General features: G+C 52.0%; 1 protein-coding gene across 1 annotated transcript in view; it reads right to left on the reverse strand.

Annotated features, from left to right (window-relative positions):
• Positions 1–27,333, reverse strand: part of CNTFR (ciliary neurotrophic factor receptor) — a gene marked incomplete at its 3' end in the record, with an annotated part of 213,857 nt that overhangs the window by 38,417 nt on the left and 148,107 nt on the right. The window contains exon 4 of the mRNA XM_080362617.1: positions 21,433–21,663. Within this exon, the coding sequence (XP_080218743.1) occupies positions 21,433–21,663 (231 nt within the window). The remainder of the gene's footprint in view (positions 1–21,432; positions 21,664–27,333) is intronic.

A 27,333-nucleotide genomic window follows, 5' to 3' on the forward strand; every position in this document is an offset into this window, starting at 1 on the left:
CTGGCTGGCCCCAGAGAAGACGTGTCCTCAACGAGGGAGCTGCCCCAGGTGGTTCAAATTCCCTCGAGCAGTAAGGGACTCAGTGATGGAGGTCTGGTAATGCAAAGCCACCTTTGTATGTCCCATGCTGCCTGTGCTGCAGGTCCTGCAGATGGTCTGCTTGTCATATGTGATGGGAAAGTTGAAGGGCAGAGGATGTTTCCTCTGCAAAATGCCTGACTTCCACGAAAACACAGTGATGGGGAGAAAACACTCATTTAGAGAAAAGCACAAGCCAAAAACTTCAAGCAGAAAAATCTCTGGAGTAGAGAAGCTCTTCTGTTACATGCTTAGACTCATTTTATCTCAACGGCTTGGCTATTATCTTGCATGATGTCCCCATTTGCCAATGGCACGGTATGACACGGCTCCATATCACGATGACAACAGTTGGTGTTGCAGGTGGCTGTACCACGGCATGAGAGGTACAGCCGGCTACAGGGAACTGCACGGGTCTGCCGGATTCCCTACCAACAAATCCGTAGCGATGGATTAGCTGTCTGTGGAAATAGCTGGTAGCATTTTATCACCCTTTCATGGGCCATTGATAAAACCACTCTTGGTATGAAGGGTGGCCGACAGACCGCTCTTCTCCTCTCCCACGGATGAGCAGCTGAAGCTGTCCCCAGCTGTCCAGAGCCCCTCAGCCTTTGCTTTGTCCATCCAAACTGAGCATCCTCAGCGCAGTTAATCACCGCAAGCGTCGAGGCCAGAGACAGCCCAGGCTACGGAAGCCCAGCACGGTTCACTGACCCTGGGGAGGAATGTGGCTGACTCACACCATGGGAATTCGACCTCCATTGCAGACCCACCACTGGCTGAGATCACAGATATCCATCTCCTGGTACTGCGGCTCTGTGGAGAGCTGCAAACAGTCTGGCTTGTCCTTGCCAGTCACAGTGGTTTGAGTCTCTAACCTGGCTGCAGTGATGCTCTTCTGGCATCCTGGTGTGTGCCGTACACCATGAGGCAGTGCTTGCACCCCTGTCCATGTCTTTACCCACTCAGAAGAACATGCAGCAGTCCTGGCTCTCTCCAGCACAATATTTGCAGCTAGGAAATGCTCCAAGTGTGCCAGCACTGGATCTCTGCTGCCTCTGATGCTCCTCCAAGTGACCCACAGGGTCCTGTTAGAGCCGCTGTTACGCTGATTTTTATTTAAATCAATATCTTCCATGTTATCCCTGAAGCGCTCGCTACTAATAACCTCTTATCCTCCCAGGATGCTTTCATCCACAGTCAGATTTGCTTTGCTCTGCACAGAGCTACAAGCTCTTGACACTTCTCCTTTGCAGCTCCACCTCTGCTCATGTCACAACTCTGCTTCTACCCTGGGTGCAATTCAACCCCTCTGGTGCCACCAAGATCTGCAAGACTGGTAGCTGGCTTTTAAGTTTCCACCCACACTGATGGGAGGAGAAAGACATGAAAAATCTGATTTCCAAACACTTTTTCTAAGTGCCAGGCCCAGGTGGGAACTAATAAAACAAATCCCCAAGTGTTTGAGTTGAATTTCAGGTTGAATTTCAGGTTTGTTTCAGGTCCAGCATGTGGCTTTTGAACGCCACCTCTGCAACACTTTACCGTTTCCATGTCCTTGGTCTGCATTTTTGGCCATGTGGTTGTGTGTGCATCCCTGGGGAGAGCAGGGGTTTGTCTGCCTGGTGTTTCTCATCGCAGAGCACAGGAAAAGTCTGGGTGACTTGGTCACTTGCACTAGCAAGAAGGGTCAGGGGAAGCCCCCAGGCAGTGATGAGGTCCTGCTAACTGTGCAGTGCACAAAGCAAGCCCCTATTTTCCCCACATCTCCAAATTTACAAGAATAAACCCTTTCCTCTTTCACCTGAACAAGTACAGGTACTTGCCTATGAGAGCTGAAAGGCTTGGTAGATCTTCAGTGGGTACAAACATGGCTCCACCTGACAGTCACAGGGTGACAGTCCCGGGCCTGGGGACCTACCTGCCAGCATGAGGCACAGAGACAGAGCCCCATAGGGACACATTGCAAAGCTAAACGTCGCTGCAAAGCTAAACCTTGCTGCAAAGCTAAACCTCACTGCAAAGCTAAACGTTGCTGCAAAGCTAAACCTCACTGCAAAGCTAAACCTCACTGCAAAGCTAAACGTCGCTGCAAAGCTAAACGTCACTGCAAAGCTAAGCCTTGTTGCAAAGCTAAACCTCACTGAAAAGCACAGTGGCAGGGGTGCTGCAGACCCCACCAGGAACAGCCTCCCGAAATGAAGCACCAGCCATCATCTCACTTCCTCTGTCTGCCCCAACTACCCATCCCCAAATCCTTCCCAAACGGCTTCCCTCAAGGTTTTTAAAAGCCAAAACTAACAGAGGAAAAAGGTGAGACATAAACACACTGTTGTGATAGCAGATCAGCATGTTACGGATTTCCCATGTCAAAATAATGGACCAAAACTCGGGCTCCAGAAGGGCACCACTGCTCCTGCCCATGGATTATATTGGAGGAAACTGAGTTAGTAGCGTTTTTATATGTCAATTAGGAACCATGAAACAGTTATTAAATAGAGTCAGAGCCCTCCTTGCTGCTCTCTTGGGCAGTGCAGGAGACACATAACAGCCTGTAATGAAGCATTAAGCAGCAGCAGTTTTGTTTCTGATAGGATTGGAAATGATAAGCCAGCGAGGCATGGCTGGATGCAGGGAGCGGGTCCCTGGCTCAGCGGCCACAATATTGGCAGCTGCTATGGGCACAATCAAGACTGAAATTTCTGTCCCCTGCCCTGAATAAAGTCTCTGCAGGACTGCTGTCTCACTGCATCTGCTTGCTAGGGGAGATGCAAGAGCCTGAATTTAATTATCTGCTTTTCCTAGTGCAGCTCTGGGTGATTACTGTGGAGCCAGGAGGGCCTTCAGCTGTGTGTGGAGATATTATGCCAGCCCCAGGGAGAAAAAAGGCTGGTTTGAACGAGCTTTAAGAGACAGCGACCGGGCTGTTCTTGGGGATGGAGATAACACAGGCACAATCCACTTCTGGAGGTCATATGAGTCCAGGGGATGCTGTCACTGCCCTCCCACCACAAATACACTTTTCAGTATGCTGGCACAGCTTGGGGCCAAAGATCTCCCTGCGGCCAGGTTGTGATGTCCACTGGCCCTCAAGGTCTCTCTGCCCAGGATATGGCCACAGAGCAAGGCCAAACTCTGGGCAGAGAGGTGGTGGTTCTGGAGGGAGGGAGATACTCGGGACAGGGAGAACACCATCCTAACATGAGAAGAGGCAGATGTGCATGATCTTAGTGTCAGTGGACACAATTTACCCCTCTCCTTCCCACCCCTTGTGCCTCAGGGCTTGGCAAGCCCTTGCTCTGCTCTGGCAGCTCTGCACCCCTGCCAGCCCCAGGATGCCCAGGAGGGTGTTTGCTCACCCATCCCCTCCCCAGATGGTGCAGGTAGAGCCTCTTTGCAGCCAAAGGGCCACCCAAATGGGGATGCAGCAAACTCTCCTTGTACCACTGAACCCCAGGGATCTGACCATGCCAAAGGGTTTCACACATTTGTGGCTGCTTTGCAGCTTATTCGCTTCCAAAGGAAAGATGACAACAACCGCAGGGTTTTTTTTTTTGCTTCTGGTGATTTTAAAGGAAAGGTTGAGTTTCTGGGGCTTTTCCTTTTAGAGCTCTCTACAATTTAATTAAAACCTCATCCAACAGAAATGAGCAAAATCTGGAACCCAAGTGCCCTAACTTCCTGATTCACCAAAAATTTTCAGCTGGCTTTGACTTCCAGGGCATTTTTCCAAAGTTGCCAGTGAAGAGCAATACCCATTCATTTCCTTTTTCTGGACAAAACTCTTAGGAATCTGAAAACTAATATCTCCCAGTGTAACAAGGGTGCCTGCTAGCTCCTTCTCCAACCGCCAGCTTCAGAGTGTAGGAGGGAAATGCACCGTGGTGTTACACTGGCTCATTACAAGCCAACACCATCCGCTCCTCTCTTCCCAGGGCCTTTGCAGAATTTCCATGCTTCCAAGATATTAAGGGACAAGTTGCATCATTGTACCACTGTGTCCCGAGTCCTGCCACCACGGTGTCCCCATGGCACAGTCTGCAATGCCTGACCTCAGGCCAAGCCCCCTCCTCTCCTTCCAGCCACATGGAAATGAGAGGGACACCTCAGCCCAGCAGAGATCAGAGCTCTCCCTGCATGGAAAAAGCAGCTATATTAACAAATCACTTGAGGCTGCACAGTAATGATGGGCAGGTTTCAGCACGGCAGAGGGGAAGGATGCCGGTACTCTGGCAGGTCGGATGTTGGTGAGAGGAGCACAGAGGGGATGGTGATGGGCACGCTTCCTACACCTTCTGCCCCATGGCATGTCCACGACGTGGGGATGTTATACCAATGTGGGGCTCTCTAAACCTCAAAGACAGATGCAGACTTGCTGGATATTTATCGCTACCAAGCCACTTTTGACACCTTCACTTTGCTAGGATGAAGAAGATGCCCAGGACGCGGTTGAAGCAGCTATGCTGCCTCTCCGACTGGCCTGAGAAACAAAAAGGGAGAAAAACCTGAAGCAGCAGGAGAAACAACAGCTGCTGTAAAAAAGAAGGAACACAGCAGGCAGAAAAGGCACAGAGCATTGTCTGCAAAGACTGGTACACCCAGCCCCTCTGCTCACCTCTACATTGCCAGCTGCTCCCTTGAGCAGCTCCTAAAGTGGCCCCCATGCATTGGGATGGGACAGGATCTGGAGTAGGTTTTTCATCCTTGTACCCAGGCAGGTTGCATGTGGCTTGCAGGCAGAGGGGGAGCCTGATACCACCTAGGCTGGATTTCACCTCAGGTCCCCCTGTTGTGGTTCAGTATCAGCTGATGGAGACATGCAGCACAGCTAGGATGGGCTGGGCAAGGAAAGATGCAGCAGAGACAAGAAAAATAGCAACCCTTGTCTGCTCTGGGTAGATGTCAGGAAGTTTCCAGACCCCTTCCCACCTTGATCATGCCTTCAAGGTGGCCAGGAGGGAAGGCCATGGTGGGTAGCTGAAGAGAGGTACGTCTGTATCCAGTGTACCAACATCAGGAAAGGGGCTAAGGAGCAAATCGAGTGGTTCTCCCAACTCTAGCCTGAGAAGGATGCAAAATTAGGACCAAATGTAGTCCAGGGTCCTAACAAAGCACTTTAACAGCTCTCATCTGCCTGGGGACCTTCGTTTTTGCAGCCCCACAGCAGCAGGATGCTGCCCTCACTGCACCTCTCCCAGTAAACAAACAGACACCCCAGGCTGTTTCTCAGGGATCAGCCTCTGCTTTCAGAAACTGGCCAAGTGGCAAAACCAGGATGAAGCCTGATGCCAGTGCCACAAAGCTGTTCAGCCAAGAGACAAACCTGGGGCAAGGACACAGCAGGGGAGACCTGCAGGGGCTCTTGGCAGCAGCGATGAAAATGCTCTGCAAATGCCTTCATCCCAGTGTGAGCATCCTCCAGCTAGCAGGAGAGGCTGCTGCCTGACCAGCTCCTCCAAGCCTGCTTCATACCTGGGAGGGGTTCTGGGGGTGAGGGGAGGGAAAGAATCCAACCCCTCCTCCTGCACCTCCCCGGCTTTTCTCTGAAATTCGCCCAAGAACAAACTCTCAGGGATTAGCAGCGGCCACATCCTGGTGAGAACAATATTAAGGGATTATGAGATTAGAAATACCATTTATGCCGAGAGGAATAACTCTAATTCTTATCTGATTGTCTACAGATGTCAGCAATCAAAGCGCCTCTTTCATGCTGGAGTGGTAGGTAAAGGAGACTTGGCCCCCTTCTAGCACAAGGAGACCCAGCTCCTCCCACGGATATGTACCCTGGGTTGCCTGCCCCCTACAAGCTGACCTGTGCCTGCTGTGCTGGTGGAGAGCCTGGGGTGGTGGGCGCTGCTTTGTTGATGAGCAATAACAGCCTGAAATGCCACATTTCCAGCTCAGTTGAAAGCCTACTATAGAATCATAGAATAGTTTGGTTGGGAAGGGACATTTAAAGGTCATCTAGTCCAACCCCCCTACCATGAGCAGCGACATCTTCAACTAGATCAGGTTGGGCAGAGCCCTGTCCAGCCCAGCCTGGAATGTCTCCAGGGACAGGGCATCCACCACCTCTCCAGGAAACCTGGGACAGTACCACCATCACTGTAAAAAAAATTTCTCCTCATGTCTAGCATGAATCTCCCCTCCTTTAATTTAAAATCATGGTCCATTTGCTACCCTGGATCACCAACTCTTCCTTTGTCTCCCTATGCAATGTCAGCACCTTTGAAAAACGACATGGAACCACAACTTGCAGGGTACACGGCATCCCCTGAGTGATGCGTGGCTCTTCTTGCTCCTGAAGGGATCAGAGGGCTTAAAAAAGAGACAAACTAACCTGGTCTCACCCAAAACCAGCGTACTGCCTCACTGCACCATCAGGGCCTGCCTTACACCTGGTTAGAGGGGCTGGGGGACAGGCTGGCATCACCAGCTCCATGGCATGACTGTTCCCTGAGCTGGTTGAGCACTTTGTTCCAGGTCGACCAGGGAGGCAGCTCCTAATGGGGAGGCCTGGGGGGCTCTGCCTGGCCATTAAGGGAGGTAAGTGCTTCTGGAAGTGCTGTGCCAAGCTCCTGTTTGCATGCGGGAGGCAGAGGTTCATGGGGAGCTGCTCCCGGCTTCCTCCCCACCACCATTTGGAGGCACATTATCTCCATTCAGTTCCTCATTAAAAGCTGTCAATCCCTCCTTTGGAAGAGGGTGTTGGGAGCTTCCTCTCCTTCGGGCCAACGTCTCAGGTGAGTTTTTTCTCACTTCCCCCTTTCCTTTCTCAGACTCTGAGCCATCTCATCCCATTTCGGTCCATTTTCCACTTCTGCCTTCCCCGTGCCTTGCAGACACCACAGCACCCAGCTCCTGCTCAGCTCTTCTGCGCAGCCTGGCCAGGAGCAGGGTGCACAAAAAGACAAGGCATCTGGTGGCCGGGGTGGAATGGGGCGAGGACCTGTGCTTCTCCTGAGCTCAGTAGGAATGCTGCCAACCCTCCACTGCCCAGCCACCTTGCTGCAAGGCGATCAATCGCAGCTGCCCCCAGCACTTCATTTAACTTCCATGCACTGCCTAGAGCAGCTCGGTGCTGCAGCCAGCGTGGCTGGCCGAGACATTTGGGAACCCACCGCTTTCCCCATCACCGTCCCTCAGCATCCTTGCACATGGTTGGACTAACCCAGTTTAGACCCAGAGAGGGCAGCTCTGCCCTTCCCCACCTCCCTCCTTATAAACTTCATTCTCCCACTGTCTTTCAGGCCAGATATGAGCACCAGGTATCTCAGAAGATGCAGGGGATGAGTGGCACAGTCTCAGTCCCATCCTAAGTGGTGATATGCAGCGTCCTTTGAACACCCCACAGCCTGCCGTGCTTCAGGTTTGTTTCCACAGCCCCGCTCCGCACCACTCAAGTCACGTTATCTGATGAAAGACACAGCCACTGCAAAGCTAAATCTGCAAGACAGGGATATGCACCTTCCTTAACTCACCAACTTGAAGGCCACAAGAGATAATTAGTTCATCTCACCTGACCTCCTGGGTTGCACAGGCCATTACATCCCCCTGTCACCCCGCTATTGAGCCCAATAACTCGTGTTTGACTGAATCATCTTTCAGTGAGGCAGCCAGCCTTGCTCTGCAGATAACAAGCGACAGAGGAACTGCCACCGCTTTTGGCAGTTTGTTCCGATGCTTAATCATTTTTTCTATTAAAAATATGAGCCTCATTTCTAATTTGAACATGGCTGTACTTAGCTTCCAGTCATTGGCTCTAGTTATGGCTTTGCTTGCTGGTTTAGTACCGAGTATCTTCACCGCTTGGAGGTAATTACCAACGGGAGTCAGGGCATCTTTCCAGCTCCTTCTGAAGCCACTGAACAGATTATTTTAAGTCTTTCTCCTTATGGCATTCTCCCCTGCTCCCTTTGCATCCTTTTGCACTTTCTCTGGTTTTCCAAGGTCTTTCTCACATTAAACCTCCCATAACAGGCCAGGACTGATCTGCAAAGAGGTAAAATTGCCTCCTCATCAGAAATACACAGTATTTAGCATAGTTGGCTCAATCTTGACTACAAAAGCCCAAGAATGGTCTTTTTGGTCTGCCTGTCCCAAAACAAACTCACAATTTGGGCTGTGTCCATCCTGGCACCCTCCCGCAGGAGGCATCTTCTGTGCTTTCTACAGTTCTGCTTTTTTTCATCATAATTAAGCCTGGGAGGTGCATGGCAGCACAGACCTTGCACAGCTGACAGCCCCAGGCAGTTGCTCTGTTTGCCCCAAGTGAGAATCATCCCCAAGGTTTGCTCTGATCCACCAGTTGCCAGGATATGGGAAAGTGAGGAAAGGGAATGCACCAAAATGATGCCTTCACTGATGATGTGTCACGGCAGCTCTGTGAGCTTTTTAATGCCTGTGAAAAAGTCCACCACTCTTTTTCACTTCCGAACAAAACCCTCAGCATCCTCTGCAGGCTGACACAGCAGCCCCCACACTAGTGCTAATGCAGTGCTGCTCTGCTATGGCAAAAATTACACCCACCGATGCTGCCTTGGCAGGTTAAAAGTGAGTGGTGTTTCCCCTCCCAAGTCTCCAGAGGCGATGTGAGTGTTGTTGGTGTGCTGACACTGCTCCAGCAAGGGAAGCCTGGTTTGCAAAAGCCACGTGTCACCAGCAGCACTTGCAGCAAGGAGCTGCCCTGTGCTCTAGCACAGCCCCCAAGCCAGCAGCGTTTTCTCACTTGCTTTGCATTAATGTGAAAAGCAAGCCTGGCCACAGGACCAGCTCTCACACTCTGTTCTCCAGGAGGAATGCAGAGATCTGATCTGGGACCTTATTTCACCACCGATGTCCAATGTGGCAGGTCAACTGTAGGTATGGGAACTGTCCCCTCCCCAAGATTTGTGGTTGTCTCCCTGCTGCAGACCAGGAGTTGCTGCAGAGAGCATAAAGAAGCAGAAATAAGCCTACATACTGGCCAGCCAAGCTCAGCCAGGTCCTGCTTGTTTGGCTGGGCAGCAGAAGGAGGAGGAGGGATGGGAGGAAGGGCTGGATGATGGAGGCTGTGGCAGAAAGAGGAGCATGTGTGGAGATTGCCCACAGGTGATACCTCCAGGCTGGCTGTCCATGAGCCATACTGCTCCGTGGTGTGATGCAGAGCCACCCAGTCCTGTGTGACTGGAGTGTGCTGCTCCCCTGGGGTGCACTGTGGTGGTGGGAGCCTTGGGGTGGGGGGGACCAACACAGCATCCCTGAGCTGGGAAGCCAGGGAGGGTGAGGAGGGCTATGAATCACCAGTCTGGATTCTAAGCCCAGTTGTGTGGCTTTGGGAAATTGCTCCCCAATCTGTGCCTCAGTTTCCCCTCTTGACTTTTCATTTACGCTCTGACCCCTTGGCTTCCCACTGAGCTAGGGCTCTTTTCCATGGCAAGGAGGGGAATGGGAGGTGTCAGGGGCAGTGCTGTGTCCTCAGTGCAGCAACAGAGTCCATGTCCCTGGGTTTTGGTTGGGCTCAAGGAAGAGGACGAAGACGCTGATGAGGCCAAAGAGCATATGCAGAGAGCACCTACAACTGGCTGGTGACTCAGGAAAGTCAGACATGGAGGGAAGGGGAAGCAGCTTGGGTCCAAACACAGATAGCTGAGACAAAGTCTACAATGAAGGACTATGCATTAGGAAAACACAGCCAGAAACATGCCCAAAACGGCCAGAGATCCTTCATGCTGGGATCCTCTCTTTGCAAAGCAGGCACAGGAACATCCAAACCCATTGCACACTGTCTTTCAAGCAACAGAGCTGCCCACCGGGCCATGGAGCCACATGGCTGTGCAGGCAGGGATGCACAGGTACACACAGGCAGGTTACTGCATCCTGAACCGACACCTGCATGGGCACCTTTCTGCCCAGTACCCTCCCCTCTGTGCTCAAATGCCTGTGCGGTGCCTGACACTTTGGGCTCTCCCTTCACCACAGGTATGGCTTTGGGAGCACAAACTGCGTTGGGTATTTCTCCAGGACAGGTGTGTACTGGGACCTGTGGGACATGCCATCAGCACGTCCACCGCCATCAGAGGCCGGATTAAGCACAGCATCGATTCCCCAAAAAAGTAAATGGCACCATGTCAACTCCAAAAACAACAGATGATGAATGTCAGCCCATTCACCATACACACATTTCACAGCTTCCTGGCTCCAGCCTGTTGGCTTGGACCAACACAGGCTGCAGAGCAATCTGAAAGAAGCTGAAAGGCAAAGAGCTGCTGGCAGCCCTCTGCTTTCTTCCCTGACTGAGAGAGTACAACATGTGCACCTGCAATGCGTGACACCCCACACAAACTGTATGCTCCTTGTGGAACATGCACTGAATTGGGGTGTGCTCAGCACAAAGCTGCACACTCTTTAAAGCTGTGGCAAGGCAAAACATCAAGGGTCAGGGGCACTCAGAACAGGGCAGCCCAACATCAGTGGAAACACAGCATTACAGTTTCAGGTTTGGCTCCTAACTTCCCCATGGTTTCCTGACATGGACCAAGTTATCTGGCCTCCAGAGATGGACAGCAGCATTCACCTTCTCTCCCTACACATCCAAGCTCAGCCACACAGGACATTAAGCTTCCTTGGTGGACCTGACTCTCATCCAGCCCTGGTTTCATGGCCACTCTGTCCTCCACATTTCTCAGTTTGGACAAACCGCAGCACCAGGCAGCCACCCCTGGTCCCCACTGCATGAGGTTCTGCACAGGCACTGCTGGCCTCTGACTCTTCATGTCCCCAGAGCGAGACCAAATTTCCTCGTGCTGCTTGGCGCAGCAGGTTATCATTGCTCACTTGCTTTTGGAAATCAGCCCATGCACCTCTCCCTCCCCTGTGTCCCTGGCAGTCAGGCTGCCCAGTCTGGTAGCCAGTGAAACAGTGGGGACAGGGATGAACAGTCCCTCAGCCATATCTGCGGTCGGCAGGCCGTGCACCGCTCCTGTCGGTGCAGAGAAGGCCGTCCTGGAGAGAAAACAAGCAGCCGTCACCCTAGGGACCATATCATAAACCATTTTAATAAGGCATTTTTCTCCCCCTCCCCACCATCCCAACTCAAGCAAACAGTGTCTTGTTTAGTTGGCAGCAAATGATAAAGACCCCCAGGGAGCAGAGGAGGGGGGAGAAAAGGGACATCTGTTTAGCGCATTTCTACTGCGTGGCTCTCCCAGGCTATTTCTATCTCTTCTTGTCAAAATTTATCAACTGCGTAATTGTTTAAACAGCATTAAAGTGCTTGAAGCAAGAGCAACTGGAAATTGTCCTGCAGTTGCCTCTGGTACCGATGCTGACAGCTTGGGAGGGGACTGGAGAGAGAAGGGATCCATCGGGCATGGGAACCCTCTGACTCCTTTTCCGGGGGGAGTCAACACCCTGTCCTGCTAACAGGAGGAAAATAATCTCACTTTATTCCCAGTGCCCTTCCCTGCTTTCCAGCACCAAGACTCTCCTTCCCACCCTGACCTGCTGTTAGCACACATTTACTCTGCTAAATTATTCACAGCAGACATACTGGCTTGGGAAACCATAGCTAATGACAATGTCTTTCACAGTGAAGTACACTGGATCCTGCCCCGACCCAGCCAGGACTTCACCTCCTGCCTGGGCCACCACTGGTAATTTCAAAGAGGGACAGAGAAGCACTGGAAGCTGCAAAAAGACAAGGATTTGTTGCTGCCTGCCATCTCCTCTCCTTCCAGGTGGGAGAGATGGGGTCACAGAGGATCCCCACTGTGGGGTCTTCTGTCCCTGGGGTGACTACCTGGCCTGTGTCCCTTCAGACATGGGCACATGTGGCTGATAACAGGCAAGAGCTATACGCTGTGCTGGTGATACTGATGGGGTTTCTTCTTCCAGCACCGTCTAGGAAGCAGACTGTGATTTTCTTTAAGTGGAGAAGGAAAAGCAGCATCCACACATGCAGCATTAGCCCCTTTGCTCTCTGCCCCATGGCTGAGGTGACAGGAGGTGGCCACATCCCAGCTGGTCCCTCCCTTCCCAGTGCACTTGAAGCCGAGGACCCACCAATGGTGGGCGGCAGGAAGCTCACGCCAAATATTTTGACAAGAGGCACTTATGAGCAGCTGAGACAAAATCCTTCCTGGCGCGGAGGCCAGTGCAAACAGAGTGCCGTGCCACCAGCGTGTGTCCCCTCCAGCATGTGTCCCCTGTGCTTCTCCTGGCACGAAAGGTCCCAGGCTGTGGCCCAGGCGGCTTTGTCCTCACAGCCCCAGGGCAGTCCTAATTCCCACCACTGGGAAGCAGGGGCTGTGGGAAGCTGTTTAGACTGGACTTGGGCTTCTTTAATTAGGGAGCTGGTTTTGTCATGTTAAGAAGGATAAACAAACCTCAGGAGAGCAGGAGGAGGCTGTGTTGCCATCTGCCTGAGACACGAGATGTTGGTATGGCATGCAGCCTTCGGCATTTGTGCTAGGCAAGCACTTGGGAGGGTTTCCCAGTCAAGCTGACAAGCCTCAAAGCACTTTTTCCTCTTCTCCAGTCCAGCAGCTGCTGGGACAGGTCAGGGAGAAAAGCCAGGCTGCTCCCCTGCCCCATCCCATGATCTCGTCCCCAGCCCCACTGCAGGAAGGGATGCACAGGGAGCCTTTGGCTTCATTTCACATCCAGGTTCAAAGTCCAGGACTTTGCTGGGGGCTCACCAAGGCGGTCCTTGCATTTGGGAGCACCCTCTCTCTGATGGGTGCTCCATTCCTGGCTCTGGCTGGTCACTGGCAACACCATTACCCTTCCACCCCCATCCTGAGGAGCAGGCTGGCCAAGGGGTGGCCACCTTCTCTGCTTCTTGGTGCCCTCACACCATGCGATGTTGCTGCCATGACCCAGGTAAAGGGCGAACATATGAGCTGTCCGTAGCTCCCAGCCTGGCATAGGTTCATCAGTCGGTGGGGTCAAGCACGGGGCCAAGTCCCTTCGGGTGCTGGTGGGGACCCGCAGCAGGACATGGGACCCTGTACACATTGGCCACCTCCCAGACATGCTCTTCCCTGAGGCTCTGCAAGCCAGAGCATCAGCAAGGCCAGGGCAGAGCCGCAGGAGCTGCGCTCCCATGCTGCAGCACCTAATAAATGCCACGTGCCGCTCTGCTCGCCCCACCGCCACGCGCTCCCTGGCGCCCCAGCTCCCCACACGAAGCGGGGGGGCCACAAGGATAGGAGAGGGGATATTTTTATTGTTTCTGACACCGACTGCCCCAGATTATCATATTTTACACAGTGAGCCAAAGAAGCATCACTCTGCTATGCTGCAGCTGGGCAGGCTGCCCAGCCCGGCGAGGGGAAGGACGGGAGGAACACAATGGGGCGCGGGTGTGTGCTCACACGGGTAGGAGTGTGCAAGAGCGTGCAAGTGTGTGCACACACGGGCCATGGGGCACCACTTCATACAGTCCTTCCCCCTGTGGCACGGCAGCATGCATCCTGCCAGACGGGGCAGAAAGGTCGCCCACTGCCTGCAAACGTGTTTGTTTTTCTAGTTCGGCTCCTCATTCAATTAGGAATAATTGCATTTGGGAGTGTGGTGAGGTTTTTGGGTGGTTGGTTTAGGTTTAGGTTGGTGTTTTTTTTCTTTCTCCTTAAAAAGCTGGGATGGCAATTTGCATTTTGTTACCCAGCATGCCTTTCCAGCTCCCAGCCAGGCCAAGACCCAAAATCTGGGCACATGCAGCAAAGTTTGACTGTTGAGTTTTCCCAGCCGTGAACAAACAGCTCAACATGGAAAGGCAGCAATTGGAGAGCCTGCATGCCTCACGAAATAAAGATGAATTTTGATGAACGACGAGATCCTGCAAACTGGTTGATCTTGTCTGTAACTCTCCCTTTCCATGGCTCTCAGGAACCAGGGTGTGACACTTGACTGTGAAGCCCCCCAAGGCCATTGCACCTACCCAGCCACGTACAGAAAAATCAACCGCATCCCTAGCAATATACCAAACAGCTTTGGGGTGCACCTCCTGATGCTGGAACATCAGCAGCCACATGCTTAAATTTATTATCTCCATCCCTGCCATAGGTTTGGTCCAGGTTAATGTTAACGCATAGCCCGGGCACCGCCTTGAGGCTGACCTTGCACGGGGCTGTGCCTGAGGGACAAGAGGACATTGGGAGGGTGAGAGGGATGAATTGCAGGGGTGGGTGCTGCTCCCTGCCAGCTGGCCTCAGTGCCAGGGAACAGTTGCAGTCGTGTTTAACTTGCTGCTCTCGAAATAGCCTCAGTTTACACGGCCGTGGGAAGGGATTGGATAAGTTCATGGGGGAAAAATCCATCAAAAGGGCTTTTTTTAAAAAAAACAAAGAACAAAAAACACCACCACAACAACAAAAAGCAAACCAAACTCTGCGTCACAGATCGCTGGACACGAGCAGGGAAATATCTGCACGTGCTGACCCCGAACTCCATCAGCATCCATGCCAGCGGCAGGAGCACTGACCTGACCAATGGCACCCTGCTCCGAGGCACAGGCATCCTCACCACCAGTTGCCAGAAACAGCCAAATTGCTGTTTTCCTAAGCTGGAGTGTTGGCAATGCCCTTCTACACATTTTCCCATGAAACCAACCTACAGAAGCAGGTGGGCAGGCACCAGTTGTCAGCACTGCCTTCCTGTGCTGTTTAGCCCCTGCACATCATGGGATGCTCATGCCTGCCCTGGTGCTGCATCCTGCTCCTGTGGAGCCAGAGGTGCATGTCTTACACTGAGAGGTTGTTACCTTCTTTGTCTCTTCTTTATTTTGGATGGGCAAAAAAGAAAAAAAAGTTATAGAAACAACAACAACACAAAGATGCAAACTGCAGCCCAATCCTCCGGTTGCAGCTGGAGCCCAGCTGGGAGGAAAGGGACTTCTAAGGCAGAGACAAAGGAGGTCTGATTATTTATTAGTGGCCAATGTTTGATCGCTTGCTAATCAGGCCAGAGAACACACTCAGGCTCTCCTGGCCTCCCTGCTCACATGTGGTTCCTGTTGCTTTGCCCCTTCCCCCGCCCTCTCTCTGGTTTTCTTTGTTTGTTTTTCTGTTAATTTGGTTGTTTTTCCATGTAGTTTTCCGTCAAACCGCATGTTTTTTCCCCTTTCTCTTGCCAGCCACTGCAGTGACAGACATGGAGAAAGGAGGCCAGTCCAGAGCCACTCGCCTTCTGCCAGTCCCTTTCCCACCATTGCCTGGGAGGCAGCGATGCCCATGGGACAGGACTGGGGCTGGCATCAAGCTGTGAGGCCCCAGTGCCACTGCTGCACCAGCTGCCATCTCCATCCTGATCCATGTCCCTGCTGCTGGAGGGAATTTTGTTGTACTTTCCCATGCAGAACCCATCCCTGCCTGCATCCCAGCCCACCTGGCAGCAGGCAGAGCAATGGAGGCAGCGCTTGGGCATCCTCCAAGCTGGGCAGCGGGGTGAAAGCAGAGATGCAAATGGGCAGAGGCAATGGGTCAGGATGGAGATAAGCAGGTTAGAAAGGGACAGAGGGATGGGAGCGGAAGGACAGATGGACACCCGCCCTGGCTGCCTCCTTCCCTTCCCTCTTTGCACACAAGGCCTCCCTGCTCCCATGTGCGCTCTCCAGCTTCTGGCAGCCTTTCCGCCGCGCATTTCCACTCCTCTCTGGCCCATTAGCAGTATTTTTATAACATTCTGTAATGCACGGAGCCGTGTGCCAAACCTCAAGAGCACATTATTTCCCAACGTCTTTCTTACATCCATCCCTGGGCCCTCCGGCCGTGCGTTTCCAAACACCGAGCTGAAGCTTGGGAAGCTGGGAGCCTGGCACTGTGCTCACGGTACCCAGAGTCTTCCCTTCCCACCTGCCCACACCCCGCACTCAGCCCTGGGCTCAGTCCAGAGATGCCTGGCATACAAAAAGCCCTGGCTGCATCTCCTGCTTCATCTGGCCATGCTCAGGCATCTGCTGCTCTCCAGGCTGTAGGGCAGGTGATCCATTGGAGACAAATACAGAACATCCTGGTTGCTCTCCTCTGCTTCACGTCATGCTCAGCTGCCTGAAAAAAAGGGGTCAGAGCAACACATCGCTGCTCAAAGTCCCCTGGAAGGGGCAGTCCTGGAGAAGTGCCACCTTCTTCTGAGCTGTTTTGGGCTTGGGATGATTCATGTCCTGAAGATGCGTGATCTGGGACCCTTAAGGTTAAGCAAGCCCATGGGTCCTTCCTCCTCTCCAGGGTGGGCTCTCCATCTGTTGGTCACACCATCCCTGGATGCACACTGTCCCCACTGTATGTGTGCCTGTGTCCTCATCTTTGCTGGGGTCAAAACACCCTGGCTACCCCCAGCCTCTGTGGGCTGCTGCTAGGCTCCCAACTATATCACCCAAGATGTGGACCCGGGTGTCAAATCCCACCCCAGAGATCATCTGAGCTACCTGTGTCCTCCCACCTCCCTGTTGAAGCACATTGATGAGACACCTTCGTGCAATTCATACCTTTTGCACTATTATGTAGCATCCTGCCCCGTTGAGAGTGAGATCCCCACCCCAGAAATCCCTCCCATAGCCATTGGCACATCCCACCAGAGGTCCCTGGTCCTTGTGGGCCAGAGCCATTACAGGCAACACTACTGAGAGTGGTCCAAAGGCTGATGCTGAAGCTCCCCCATCCCTCCCAGCAGCTCCCCTTTCAGCACAATCTGATCCCCTTTAGCCATTTCCTAAGCTGTGTTCCAACTCTCATACTAATCCACATTTTCTCTGGTTTAACTCATAATTTCCCATGTTGCATCATAGCAAATGCTTCACTGAAGTCAAGACAGATTGCATCAACCACATTTCTGGGCTTAGGAAATCAGTTCCCTTATTAAAGAGAGCAATCAGGTTAATCTGCTGTGATATATCCCTGGCAAGTCCCCCTTACATTTTTCACCCATTTTCCATTTGTCTCCATGTCTTTAATTGTTCCCTCATCCAAGTGTGCCCTGCGGCCCCGCTGTCAGGCTGCCTGACTGGGATTTTTCCTTCTCTCAAGCACAGGAGACACGTCGCCTCTCCCCACAGCATCAGGTACCACCGCTGACCTCTCAGCTGCTAATGAGCCTTGCTAATGAACAGGAGATGCCCTCACCTGGGCATAAAGTGCTCCCCAAAACTTCAATGCATCATTTTCTTTGAAGGTGCCTCCATGGTGAAGGGCTATCTCCAGGTCTATCCTCCCTCCTCTCTGCCAGCCTGTGCTGCCCCCACTTTGAGCATTGCCACTCAGAGCCGGTGGGGCTCATTTGGCATCAGGCTCTGCCAGTTTTACCTTTAATCTCCCCTGAAACGTGGCTGCTTGGCCAGCTCTGCTCTTCTTCCCTCATTTGCTCCGGATTTATATGGCTAACCTCTCTTTTCATTTCCTCTGCAAGGTCTTACTCAGCTTGACTCCTGGCAGGTCTCCATTTATCCCTGACCCCCACGAATGAGCTTGCTTTGCTAACTGACACCCTTTCCTGCTCCTTGACGCTTCTTCGCTCTCTCCCCACATCCTTCCTGCAGAATTGTCTGCCTGGGAGTGCCCCTGCCTCACTTGAGGGGCATGCTCCAGGTACCATCACTTGTTTAATTAAATCTCCAGCACTTTGTGCTGTCCCCCCAGCCACTTTCTCCTCTTGCTGTCATCTTTCTTGTTGCCCTAGTAAGAAGGGAAAGCGCAGACACAGGCCTGTTTTCATTTACCTTCCTGTACAACTGAAACAAAACAAGTTCAAAATCCTGCATATCCCAGATTTGGGCTCCCAGTGCACTCAGCTTCAGCAGGGATGCTACCACAGGGCCATGCTGCAAACCTCCCACAAGCCACCCATCTCCATTACCTCCATCCCCGTGCCCATCTCCTTCTTCATCCCCATGCCCATGCCCATCTCCATCATCTCCATCTCCATCCCCTCCTGAGATGTTCCCAAACCCACTCCTCTGCAGCAGCCCGTGCACCTTGTGGGAATCAGTCATGCCATGCAAAGGCAGGAAAGTTGGGGGATGCAGGCAGGGGCTGGGGGTGGCAGTGCTGGGAAAAGAAACCTCTTAGAGAACATTAAATTAAAATCTAGGCAATTAAATTAATTGCCACTAAAAGCATCTCACCTGATAAGTTCCTTGCATGCTTAATTGCATTAGCAACACCAGGCATTCACTTATTTATTTGTCGCCCTCTCTCCTGGGGCTGGTGGCCCCTGCTGTGTCCAACTGGGCTCCTCAGATGCCTGGTGCTCAGGGGGGATATGAGCCATCAGTAAATGGTAACACACAGTAATAGGAAACAGCAGGATTTGGGCTATAACGCTGAGCAATTCCCATGGGTCCCTGAGTGGATTGACAGGAGTTACTATTAGCAAGGTGCTTAGCAGACAGAAGAGCCGTTGCAAAGTCACAGTGATGCCACAGCTGCAGAGGAGGTGGTTGGAGGCTGCAGCCCCCTCCCCAGTCCCCTCATTTCCTCCAGACCTGGGCTGCAGCTGCCCGTGCAGTGGCACAGCCTAGGACGTCTCCCCAAGTGGTGTCTAGTGAGCATGTGTCCAAGCAAAGGAGGTGCACAGCCTCCTCCAGCTCCTGCCTGCCTGGCCTCCTCACCACCTGTGAGCACCTCCAAACCACCTGTGAGCACCTCAGAACAACCTGTGAGCATCACCTCACCACCTGCGAGCACCTCCAAACCACCCATGAGCACCTTCCCACCACCTGTGAGCACACCAGAAACACCCATGAGCATCACCTCACTACTTGTAAGCACCTCCGAACCATATGTGGGCAGTACCGAACCACCCTTGAGCAGCTCTGAACCACACCTAACCATGTCTGAACCACCCACGAGCACCTCCTCACCACCCATAGGTACCTCCAAACCACACGTGAGCAGCACCGAACCACCCATGAGCACTTCCTCACCTCAACAGTGTGGCTGAGAGTCCCCTGGCTCATCTGCCAGTGCGTTTTTGTCCACGTGCTCCCAAACCTAGAACATGCTCACTGCCGTATCCGCTGCCCTACACTGACTGCTGTTCCCCCACTTGCTTCTCACATTGCCTTTCAGCTTCTTCCAGCATCTCTTCCCCTTGGTCCATGTGCCAGGATCCCTCCCAGTGGAACCCCAAATCATGAGCTGGTCACTGTGTAGCATCTCTGAAAACTTGGATTTCTTCAGTCTGACCTACAGGTGCAGAAAGACCCTCCTGTCTGATCTTCAGGGCTTATGCAGACCATGCCTCATGTGGCAGATGCACTCTTCCCCTCCCTGAACCAACAGAAACTTCTAGGCTGATGGACCACTATGATCATGCACATGCCTCTTGGTTGACAGGCAAAGCTTTTGACCAATGAGACACCTTGGTTGAGAGAAGGTTCTGGACTATTACCATAAATTACCACAGGTCAGATTGAACTAGGGTATAAATGGAGCCCACTGGAGACCCCAGTTCAGCTGGTCTTCCTTGGAGCAGTGGGTCTGCAGTTGAAAACCCTCCTCCTTAAACTGGCCATCTAAGGAACATTACCCAGGGACTGAGACACCTTGCCAACCTGGTAAGTGATCTGGATACCCTTGAGAGTCCTCACTTTGACACAGGGTGGGAAGATTCCCATTTTGAACCATCGCTCTAGAGCAGGGGTGTCAAACTCATTTTCACTGGGGGCCACACCAGCCTTGCAGTCGCCTTCAAAGGGTTGAATGTAATTTTAGGACTGTATAAATGTAACTGATGTGGGCTGATGTGGCCCCCCGTGACAATGAGTTTGACACTCCTGCTCTAGAATCTCAGGATTTGAGAGCTTTGAGTTTGAGTTGGTTGTGTAGTAATCGAACTCTACACCAGTATCCGAACCTGTCTTGTATAACGTTTCCAGAGTGCTGAATTAACTTTGGATAAACCCTGTTTGTAGCTCGTTTCTGTTAAACAGCTCCAGTTAGAACAAAGCTTGTTTGGAGCTTGTTGCCTGCCTAAATTGACGCTAGTGTGCCCCCGTGACAGCTGGTCCTCCTGCAACCCTCTGCCCTGGACTATGGTCCAGGATGGAAACAACCACCTTCATTCTGATGAAGGTCCTGAAGGTGAGATGAGAAGCAGAGAAAGGCTCTGCTACATCCCACAAAACCTGGGAAAGTACAACCACCTACAGAATGCATCCCCACCTGTTGTGGCTCCCAGCTGGTGCCCCGCAGCATCCTCCACAGCAGTCACCATCCCACAAACAGCTACACCAGCTGGTGCTCCCAGGCACCCACCGCTGCCGGTTGCAGATGCTGTACTGAAAACACACAGTTGCCATCAGCTGTACAAATACAGCATCCCACCAAACACAACAGCTATCTGATCTCAGCATCACGTGAAATATAGCACAACTCTTATCTCCCATGCTGAAACCTGTGAATCAGCGCATCTCATGCTCAAGACATGGAAAATGCTGAGGAACACGCAGCTGTTCTCCAACACACCTGTGGATGTGGCTCCTGCAAACACACAGCAACTGCCACCAGAGGGGATGCTCCTCTGAAACAACCATGTTGCAGTAACCGTGGCCAGGACTTCTTTCCAGTTGCAATCCACTCTCATAGCTCATCCCAAACTCCTTCCATCTGCAGAGATGGCAGTCACAGAATCACAGAATAGTTTGGGTTGGAAGGGACCTTCAAAGGACACCTGGTTCACCCCCCTACAATGAGATCAGGTTGCTCAGAGCCCTGTCCAGCCTGGCCTGGGATGTCTCCAGGGATGGGGCATCTGCAACGGTCCTGGGAAACCTTTGCGAGTGTCACCACTCTCGTACCTTCCTAATGTCCAACCAGAATCTCATGTCTTTTAGTTTAAAACCATTAGCCCTTGTCCTATTGCAACAGGCCCTGCTGAAATGCCTGTCCCCCTCTTTCTTATAGGCCATTTTTAAGTACTGAAAGGCCTCAATACGGTCTACCTGGAGTCTTCTCCAGTCTGAACAACCCCAATTCTCTCAGCCTGTCCTCACAGCAAAGCTATTCCAGCCCTTGGATCATTTCTGTGGCTCCTCTGGCCCCTCTCCAACAGGTCCATGTCTGTCCTGTGCTGAGGGCTCCAGGGCTTCACACAGGACTGCAGGTGGCACTGGGCTGGACAGAGAAGCAACATCCCTTCTCAAAGTATTCTTGGGGCATCTACTGGCTTTGATGCAAAGTCTGGGGCAGGTGGGGCTGATTCTGGCATCCTGCTGCTGTGATTAGTATATCACGGGGTGCTTGTATGGCAGGGTGCCGCAGGCAAGTGTATGTGTGGAAAGTAGAGGAGTTGTCATGGCAGGAGGGGGCTATGAGAGGTCATTATGGGAGCACAGAGCACAGCTCTGTGCCCCTCAATTTCACATGCTGGGGTACTCACTTCCAACCCTCAGGTAGGTCTGGTATTTGAGGTGCCAGGAGGAGCCCTCGTAGCAGGAGTACTGGCCACTCTGCGTCAGGTCAACGTTCTTCAGGATCAAGTAGGACCCATTCAGGTGGGACTCATCGATGTCGGTGCCATTGGCTGTCCAGGTCACAGCTGCGTCCCAGTCCATGGAGCCACACTTCATGGTCACATCTGCACCTACTCGTTCATACTGGATGTGGCTGTCTGTGAGGAGGAAGAGGAGAAAACCAGGTGAGCTGAGAAACTGGGAGCAGGGCTGCCTTGGAAATAACAACTTACCATCACTTGTCTAGGAAGTGAGAGAAGAACTTGGGCATAGAGTGACACTGTGTTGGCGGCCAGGGAAGCCCAAGTTCTCCTCCTGGCTCTGATAATGATTTATTTTAATTTTAGACCAGAGTGTACCAACTGGCATGGACCAGCAGATTGGGACTCATGGACCATGTCCATACCTCTGTCTCACAGAATGTTTTCCTCTGACCTTTACCTTGGAGAAGACATCAGGGATGCACATGTGGCTCATCAGTCAAATACCTCACAGCAAAGCTGGACACTCAAACCAGCAAGTCATTGCCACTCCTGTATCTATGTGGTTTGTTGCAGGAGGCAAACCAAATGCATGCATCAGAAATTCCCAGCAGAGAGATGATAAATCCCAGGACGTGTCACCAGCAAACTCAAGTTATTTACTAGCACAGGTGGAAAGTAGGCAGCTGCCCTTGACATTCTCTGCCCAGGAAATCAGGTGGGAGGACTGCAACCTCACCATGTTGTGATTTGGAAAGGGGCAGCTGCTCAGTGGATGCTATGCTGTTTGTCTCCCTGCCTGGCTCCTCTCTCTACAATGACATGATGCCTTGCTGAGCTGCTTGATTTAGCATCTTGTGAGTGGGGCAATTCACCTCATTGTGCACCAGCTGCCTAATTGAATTTTCTCAGGTTTCTGGACAGGAGCTTGAGCTGACATTTGTTAATGATCCTTAGCAATTGAATCTTTCCTGTGTTGCTACACTGGCTGTGCTAAGCATGGCAAGGATGAAGCTGCATGTGTGTGTGTGTGTGCATGACAAGGGGTGAAGCAAGACAGGCAGATGAGCACGTGATGTGGTTCCTTCAAGGCTTCATCAAGCCTTTGTGCACAAGCAAAGGTAGTTCAGTTCTCTAAATACTCCCGGGTTTCAAAAACACATTTGACAAGGTGCCTCTCAAGAAATCCAAGCAGCCTGACATATGAGGAAAGTCCTTACATGGATTTATAGCAGGTAAAAGTCAGGAGACCAAAGGTGAGAACCAGCGGTGGCAGTAGAAGATGTCACCGGTGAAGTCCAACAGAGATCATAGCTGGATCAGAGCTGCCCAAAACCCTTGTAACTCACAGGGAAAAGTGGTTTGAGGGAGTGTGAGGAGACAATGTGCTGCTGAGGCTGCCAAGGCAGCCACACTACAGCTGGGTGCAAAATTGTTGCAGAGGGACATCATGGTACAGACCCACCAGGTAGTAACACGGATGCACTTGCTTCTCCTGCCACTCACAGCTCCAAATGAGGTGCAGCCTCCATGGAAATATATATTGGAGTCATCACGCTCACTTGCCTGGAAACAGCAGCTCAGTGGCAACCAAAAACGCAAACCCAATGCTAGGAATTATTCAGAAAGTGACTGAGAAGAAAATGAAAAACACGGTACTCTAAAAGCCATAAACAAATCTGTCCCCATGCCATTAGGAGGACAGTTCAGTGGAAAATGGAGCAGAGAAAGAAAAGGGGGAAGAGCAAAGGCTGGAAACAGCCCCTGGGTAAGGATGGCTTAGCAGATCCATCAGTTCATCCGTAAAAGGAAACAACTGAGCGGAGACGTGACAGACACCTAAGCAACAATGAGTGACGTGGAGAGAACAACTAGAAAAGGAAAGCTTGCTCTTTCTCCTAACAAAATAATTAAGGGACAGCAAAAGAAAAGAAGCAAAAGAAAGTACTTTTTCACATAAAGTGTGATTAAATTACAGAAACCCATGTAGATCAGATGCTGTGGATGTCAACATTTTGGGGAAAATAGTGATTAAATTAATCCGTGGCAGAAGACACCACCCAGGGCAGTAAAATGCTGAGCTACCCAGTGAGCCCAGGGAGTCTGCAGGGAGCTGATGGTGGGGAAGGATGGGAGAAGCACTTCCCATGCTTGCACTGGTCTTTTCTCTCACTCTAGACATCAGCTCCTGGGTCCTGTTGATAGGTGGGACTACCTGGCCATTCCTGTGTGAAAGTCCACAGACTGAGCCCATCTGTGAAGGAGAGAGCCCCAGGGCAAAGCTGGCCCTGGAGTTGTTCCTGGTAGGTCTGAGTCCTGCTGCAGATGGTCTGTCAGGACAACTACTTCTGACAAAGAAACAGCACCTTTGGGGATTCTATCCCTGCTGGGAAAGGGGGTGGTAAGAACAAGGAAAAATTGGGTTGTAGTGAGTAAGGTGCTGATGAGATGCCTTGGGATCATCTCAAACACTAGGCAATGGTGGGGATGTTTGAGAAACTGCACTGATCAGACAAGTGTGTTTCAAATGTCTTAAAAAGCTTAGCACATATACTGACTGGCAGAAAGAGGGGAGAACGTCTAAGCTGAGGCGTCTATGTGAGGAAGGGTAGCTGGAATGGGCCCAGATAAACAGGCAGATAGGCAGAAGTGTGGAAGAAGATAGACAGGTGGACGGATGAATGTATGCATGTGATCACAAAGAGATGGACAGATAGCTGGATGGGCACAGATGGGATGGAGGGAATTGTATGAAGATTAAAGGATGGATGACTATCAAATGGATAGATGGATGGATCGGCATAGATGGGGATGCCGAGGTAAAAGGTTGGAGGAGTAAGAGCATAAGGAGCTAGTCGGCTAGCAGTGTATGTGGATGGAGGAATGGGTGGACAGATGGGAGAGTAGGTGGAGGGAGGGATGGAAGGACCTATGAACAGCAGAGGAGTTTGGTCGATAGTTAGCAGTTCAAATGGCTGTGGAGATGGATGGAAGGATGGATGGATGCATGGATGGATGGATGGACAGATGACTAGGCAGATGAGTGGATGGATAGTTATAGATAACAGAGCTAAAATAAGAGTCCCAGCATCTTACTCAAGCTCTCCTCTAATTTCTGCTATTGCATACGGTAAAGACATTTTCTCTTTCCTTTCCTGGTGGCTCACAGCAGGCCATTGCCCCTCCTGGCCTTACACTTGAGGATCTGCTTGGCAGTGGCACTGGAGCTGCTGCACCACCCATTAGCCCTGCATGGAGAAAGGCTCATTGCATCAGTGGGCACACAGACCTGCCTGCCTTGCCTGTTCCCCGCCTGCCCACTGCCTGGCCCCTGAAGCGGGGCAAAGCTTTGGGGTGCCCAGGTCTGCTTTTCAGGTCTACGGCTGAGAGCTTGTCTATAGCTGGTGGCAGCAGTACTAAGCTGGGAAGGGGGAAAAGGCACCTTGAATTATTTCCTATTTGTCCTTAAACACAGTGCAAACACATTGGCACTCATCCAGAAGGGCTGAGGGAGCCATTCCTGGAAGACAGGTCTTTGAAAGCAATGCTCCTTTCCAAGGCAATGATTTAAGGCCCCTGACAAAGGAGAAAGCCAAAGCACAGCTTTGGAGGAGGCGTTTCTCCTAGCTGGGTTTGCTGAGGCTCTTACTGGAGCTGAGCCAGGTCCCTGTGTCACTCTTGCCCTGTATCAGGCATAGGAGTCCCACCAAACCACACTGCCATGTGAACACGTGGCAGCCTCCCTGGCCAGTGTCACCTCCCTTTGGGAAGGGGCACGATGGGGACAGCCCTCTCCCCAGTGCTAGAGCGGCCTTGTCTTGTGCTGTGGACACCGGTTCTGCTTTAGGATGGGGATGAGCAAGGGTGACCAGAACTCCTACTGGGACCCTCCACTTCCCACAGGTTGGGTATGGGTGGGATCCCCTGGCCTGCAGCCCACCCACCCAGAGCCTCTCAGATCTCTTGAGCAAGGAGGGAAGGATGGTTTGTCCCCACTCCTGGTCATTACATCACTGGTTACACATGGGATTTGAGGGGTGATTGTGCCTGTGTTGCAGGGCCAGCCCCCCTGGATGGACACCGACCGATGGCACATGCAGAACAAGAGCCAGCAGCCAGTGGCTGCAGCTAGGGAGGCTCGAGCTGGACATGGAAGAAACTTTCTTTTCCAGGAGGGTGGTGTAGCCCTGGGACAGGTACTCACAGAGAGGAGGGATCTCCATCCTTGGAGACTGTCAGGGCTCTTAGGACAACGTCATGGCCTACTCTTGTGGATACACCTGAGAGGGACATTGGACTAGACACCTTCACAGATCCCTTCCCACCAGCTCTGCTGTGATCACTGTCTAGAAGTGATCCTCAGAGAAGCTCCCCTGCCCCTATGTCACCCTGCTTCTCCAAAATATGTTGCTTTTTGGGTCAGCTGATAACATGATGGTGAAGCACAGATGGAGAGGTTATGATGCTGCACCCCAGCCAGAGACATGCCTCTGAGCATCCAGACCCACCAAGGACCACGTCCTTTGCTGTAGCACAGCACACCATCCAGGCACAACAGGGCTTATGACAAAGTCCCAGAGCTGAAGAGGAGCTGTGGTGATGCATAACGAAGCCAGAAACTACAGATTTACCCCCAGCCCTGTAAAGACGCAGTGGAGAGATGGGAACCAGACACATGCAGCTCCCAGTGGTGGACCTGGAGCAGCTTGGTGAAATGAGTTGTGAGCTGTGTTCCTGCCCTCCTAGTGAGGATGAGTGACAACTTGACAGCATGATCCATGTAATTGCAATGCAATGGGAACCAACAGGACAATGGTCCAGTGGAGAGACATAGAGGGAAGATGGGACAAAGCAACTGACATGAAGGCCCCACAGGAACATGTTTGATGCTTTCCAAACCCATCCTGCCTAGCTGGAGCTCCTCAACAGAAACATAATTTTCATTTTTATTTAGGTTTACTGAACCTAAACTAGCAAAAGACTTTTCACTCAGAGGTTGGTGGAGCCCTGGAACAGGGTCCCCAGAGAGGTGTCACAACCCCAAGCCTGATAGTGTTCAAGAAACTAATGAACAATGCCCTCAGACACACAGTGTGAACTTTGAGGTTGTCCTATGCAAGGACAGGAGTTGGCCTTGATGACCCTTGTGGGTCCCTTCCAACTCAGGGCACTCTATGACTCCATTATTTCCTTCTAGACCTGCCTCAAGACTGCAAGGGCAACAACACAGAGAAATCCTGCAAATCCAAGTGCTGCCCTGGCATGTGCCATTGTGAGAAGAAGGAAAACTCCTCTTAGGACCCTCCACCTCCACTGGCTGCCCCACAGATGCAGGTCTGGGGATCTGTGCCCAGATGCCTGAGGGATCTTTAGAACAGTGAGAAGAGGAAGCAGAGAGGATGGTTTGCACTTCTGGGGTGCACCGCAGCCCCTCAGTGGAGCTCTTTGTGCCAGGGCCTTTTGCAAGCCATTTCCAGCACACATATATGGGGGCCAAAACCACCCTCGCTGTCACAGAGGTTTGCAGGTAGACAGAGCCAACTATTCCACCAGGAGCCCTCTGCCCAAATGTGCTGTGGGATTGCAGCTAGGGAAAGCAGAGTGAGTGCAAAAGGATGGCACCAAAGCATACTTGGTAACAGGCACAAGCACCCTACTCTGCAGGATGCTCCTCTTCCTCAAATGGGGAAACTGAGGCAATGAGAAACTTCATGTCCCTGCTTACCCCAACATGACGCGTAGCACTTCAGTAGCAGGACAGAAAATTACATACGTGCCTTCGGATGGAGAGGTCTTCACATCACCCTATTAACCTTTGTGCATTCCACCGCCTAGCTAAGCAACTAG

The sequence above is a fragment of the Nesoenas mayeri genome (genome assembly GCF_963082525.1).
Source record: "Nesoenas mayeri genome assembly, chromosome: Z".
NCBI lineage: Eukaryota > Metazoa > Chordata > Aves > Columbiformes > Columbidae > Nesoenas > Nesoenas mayeri.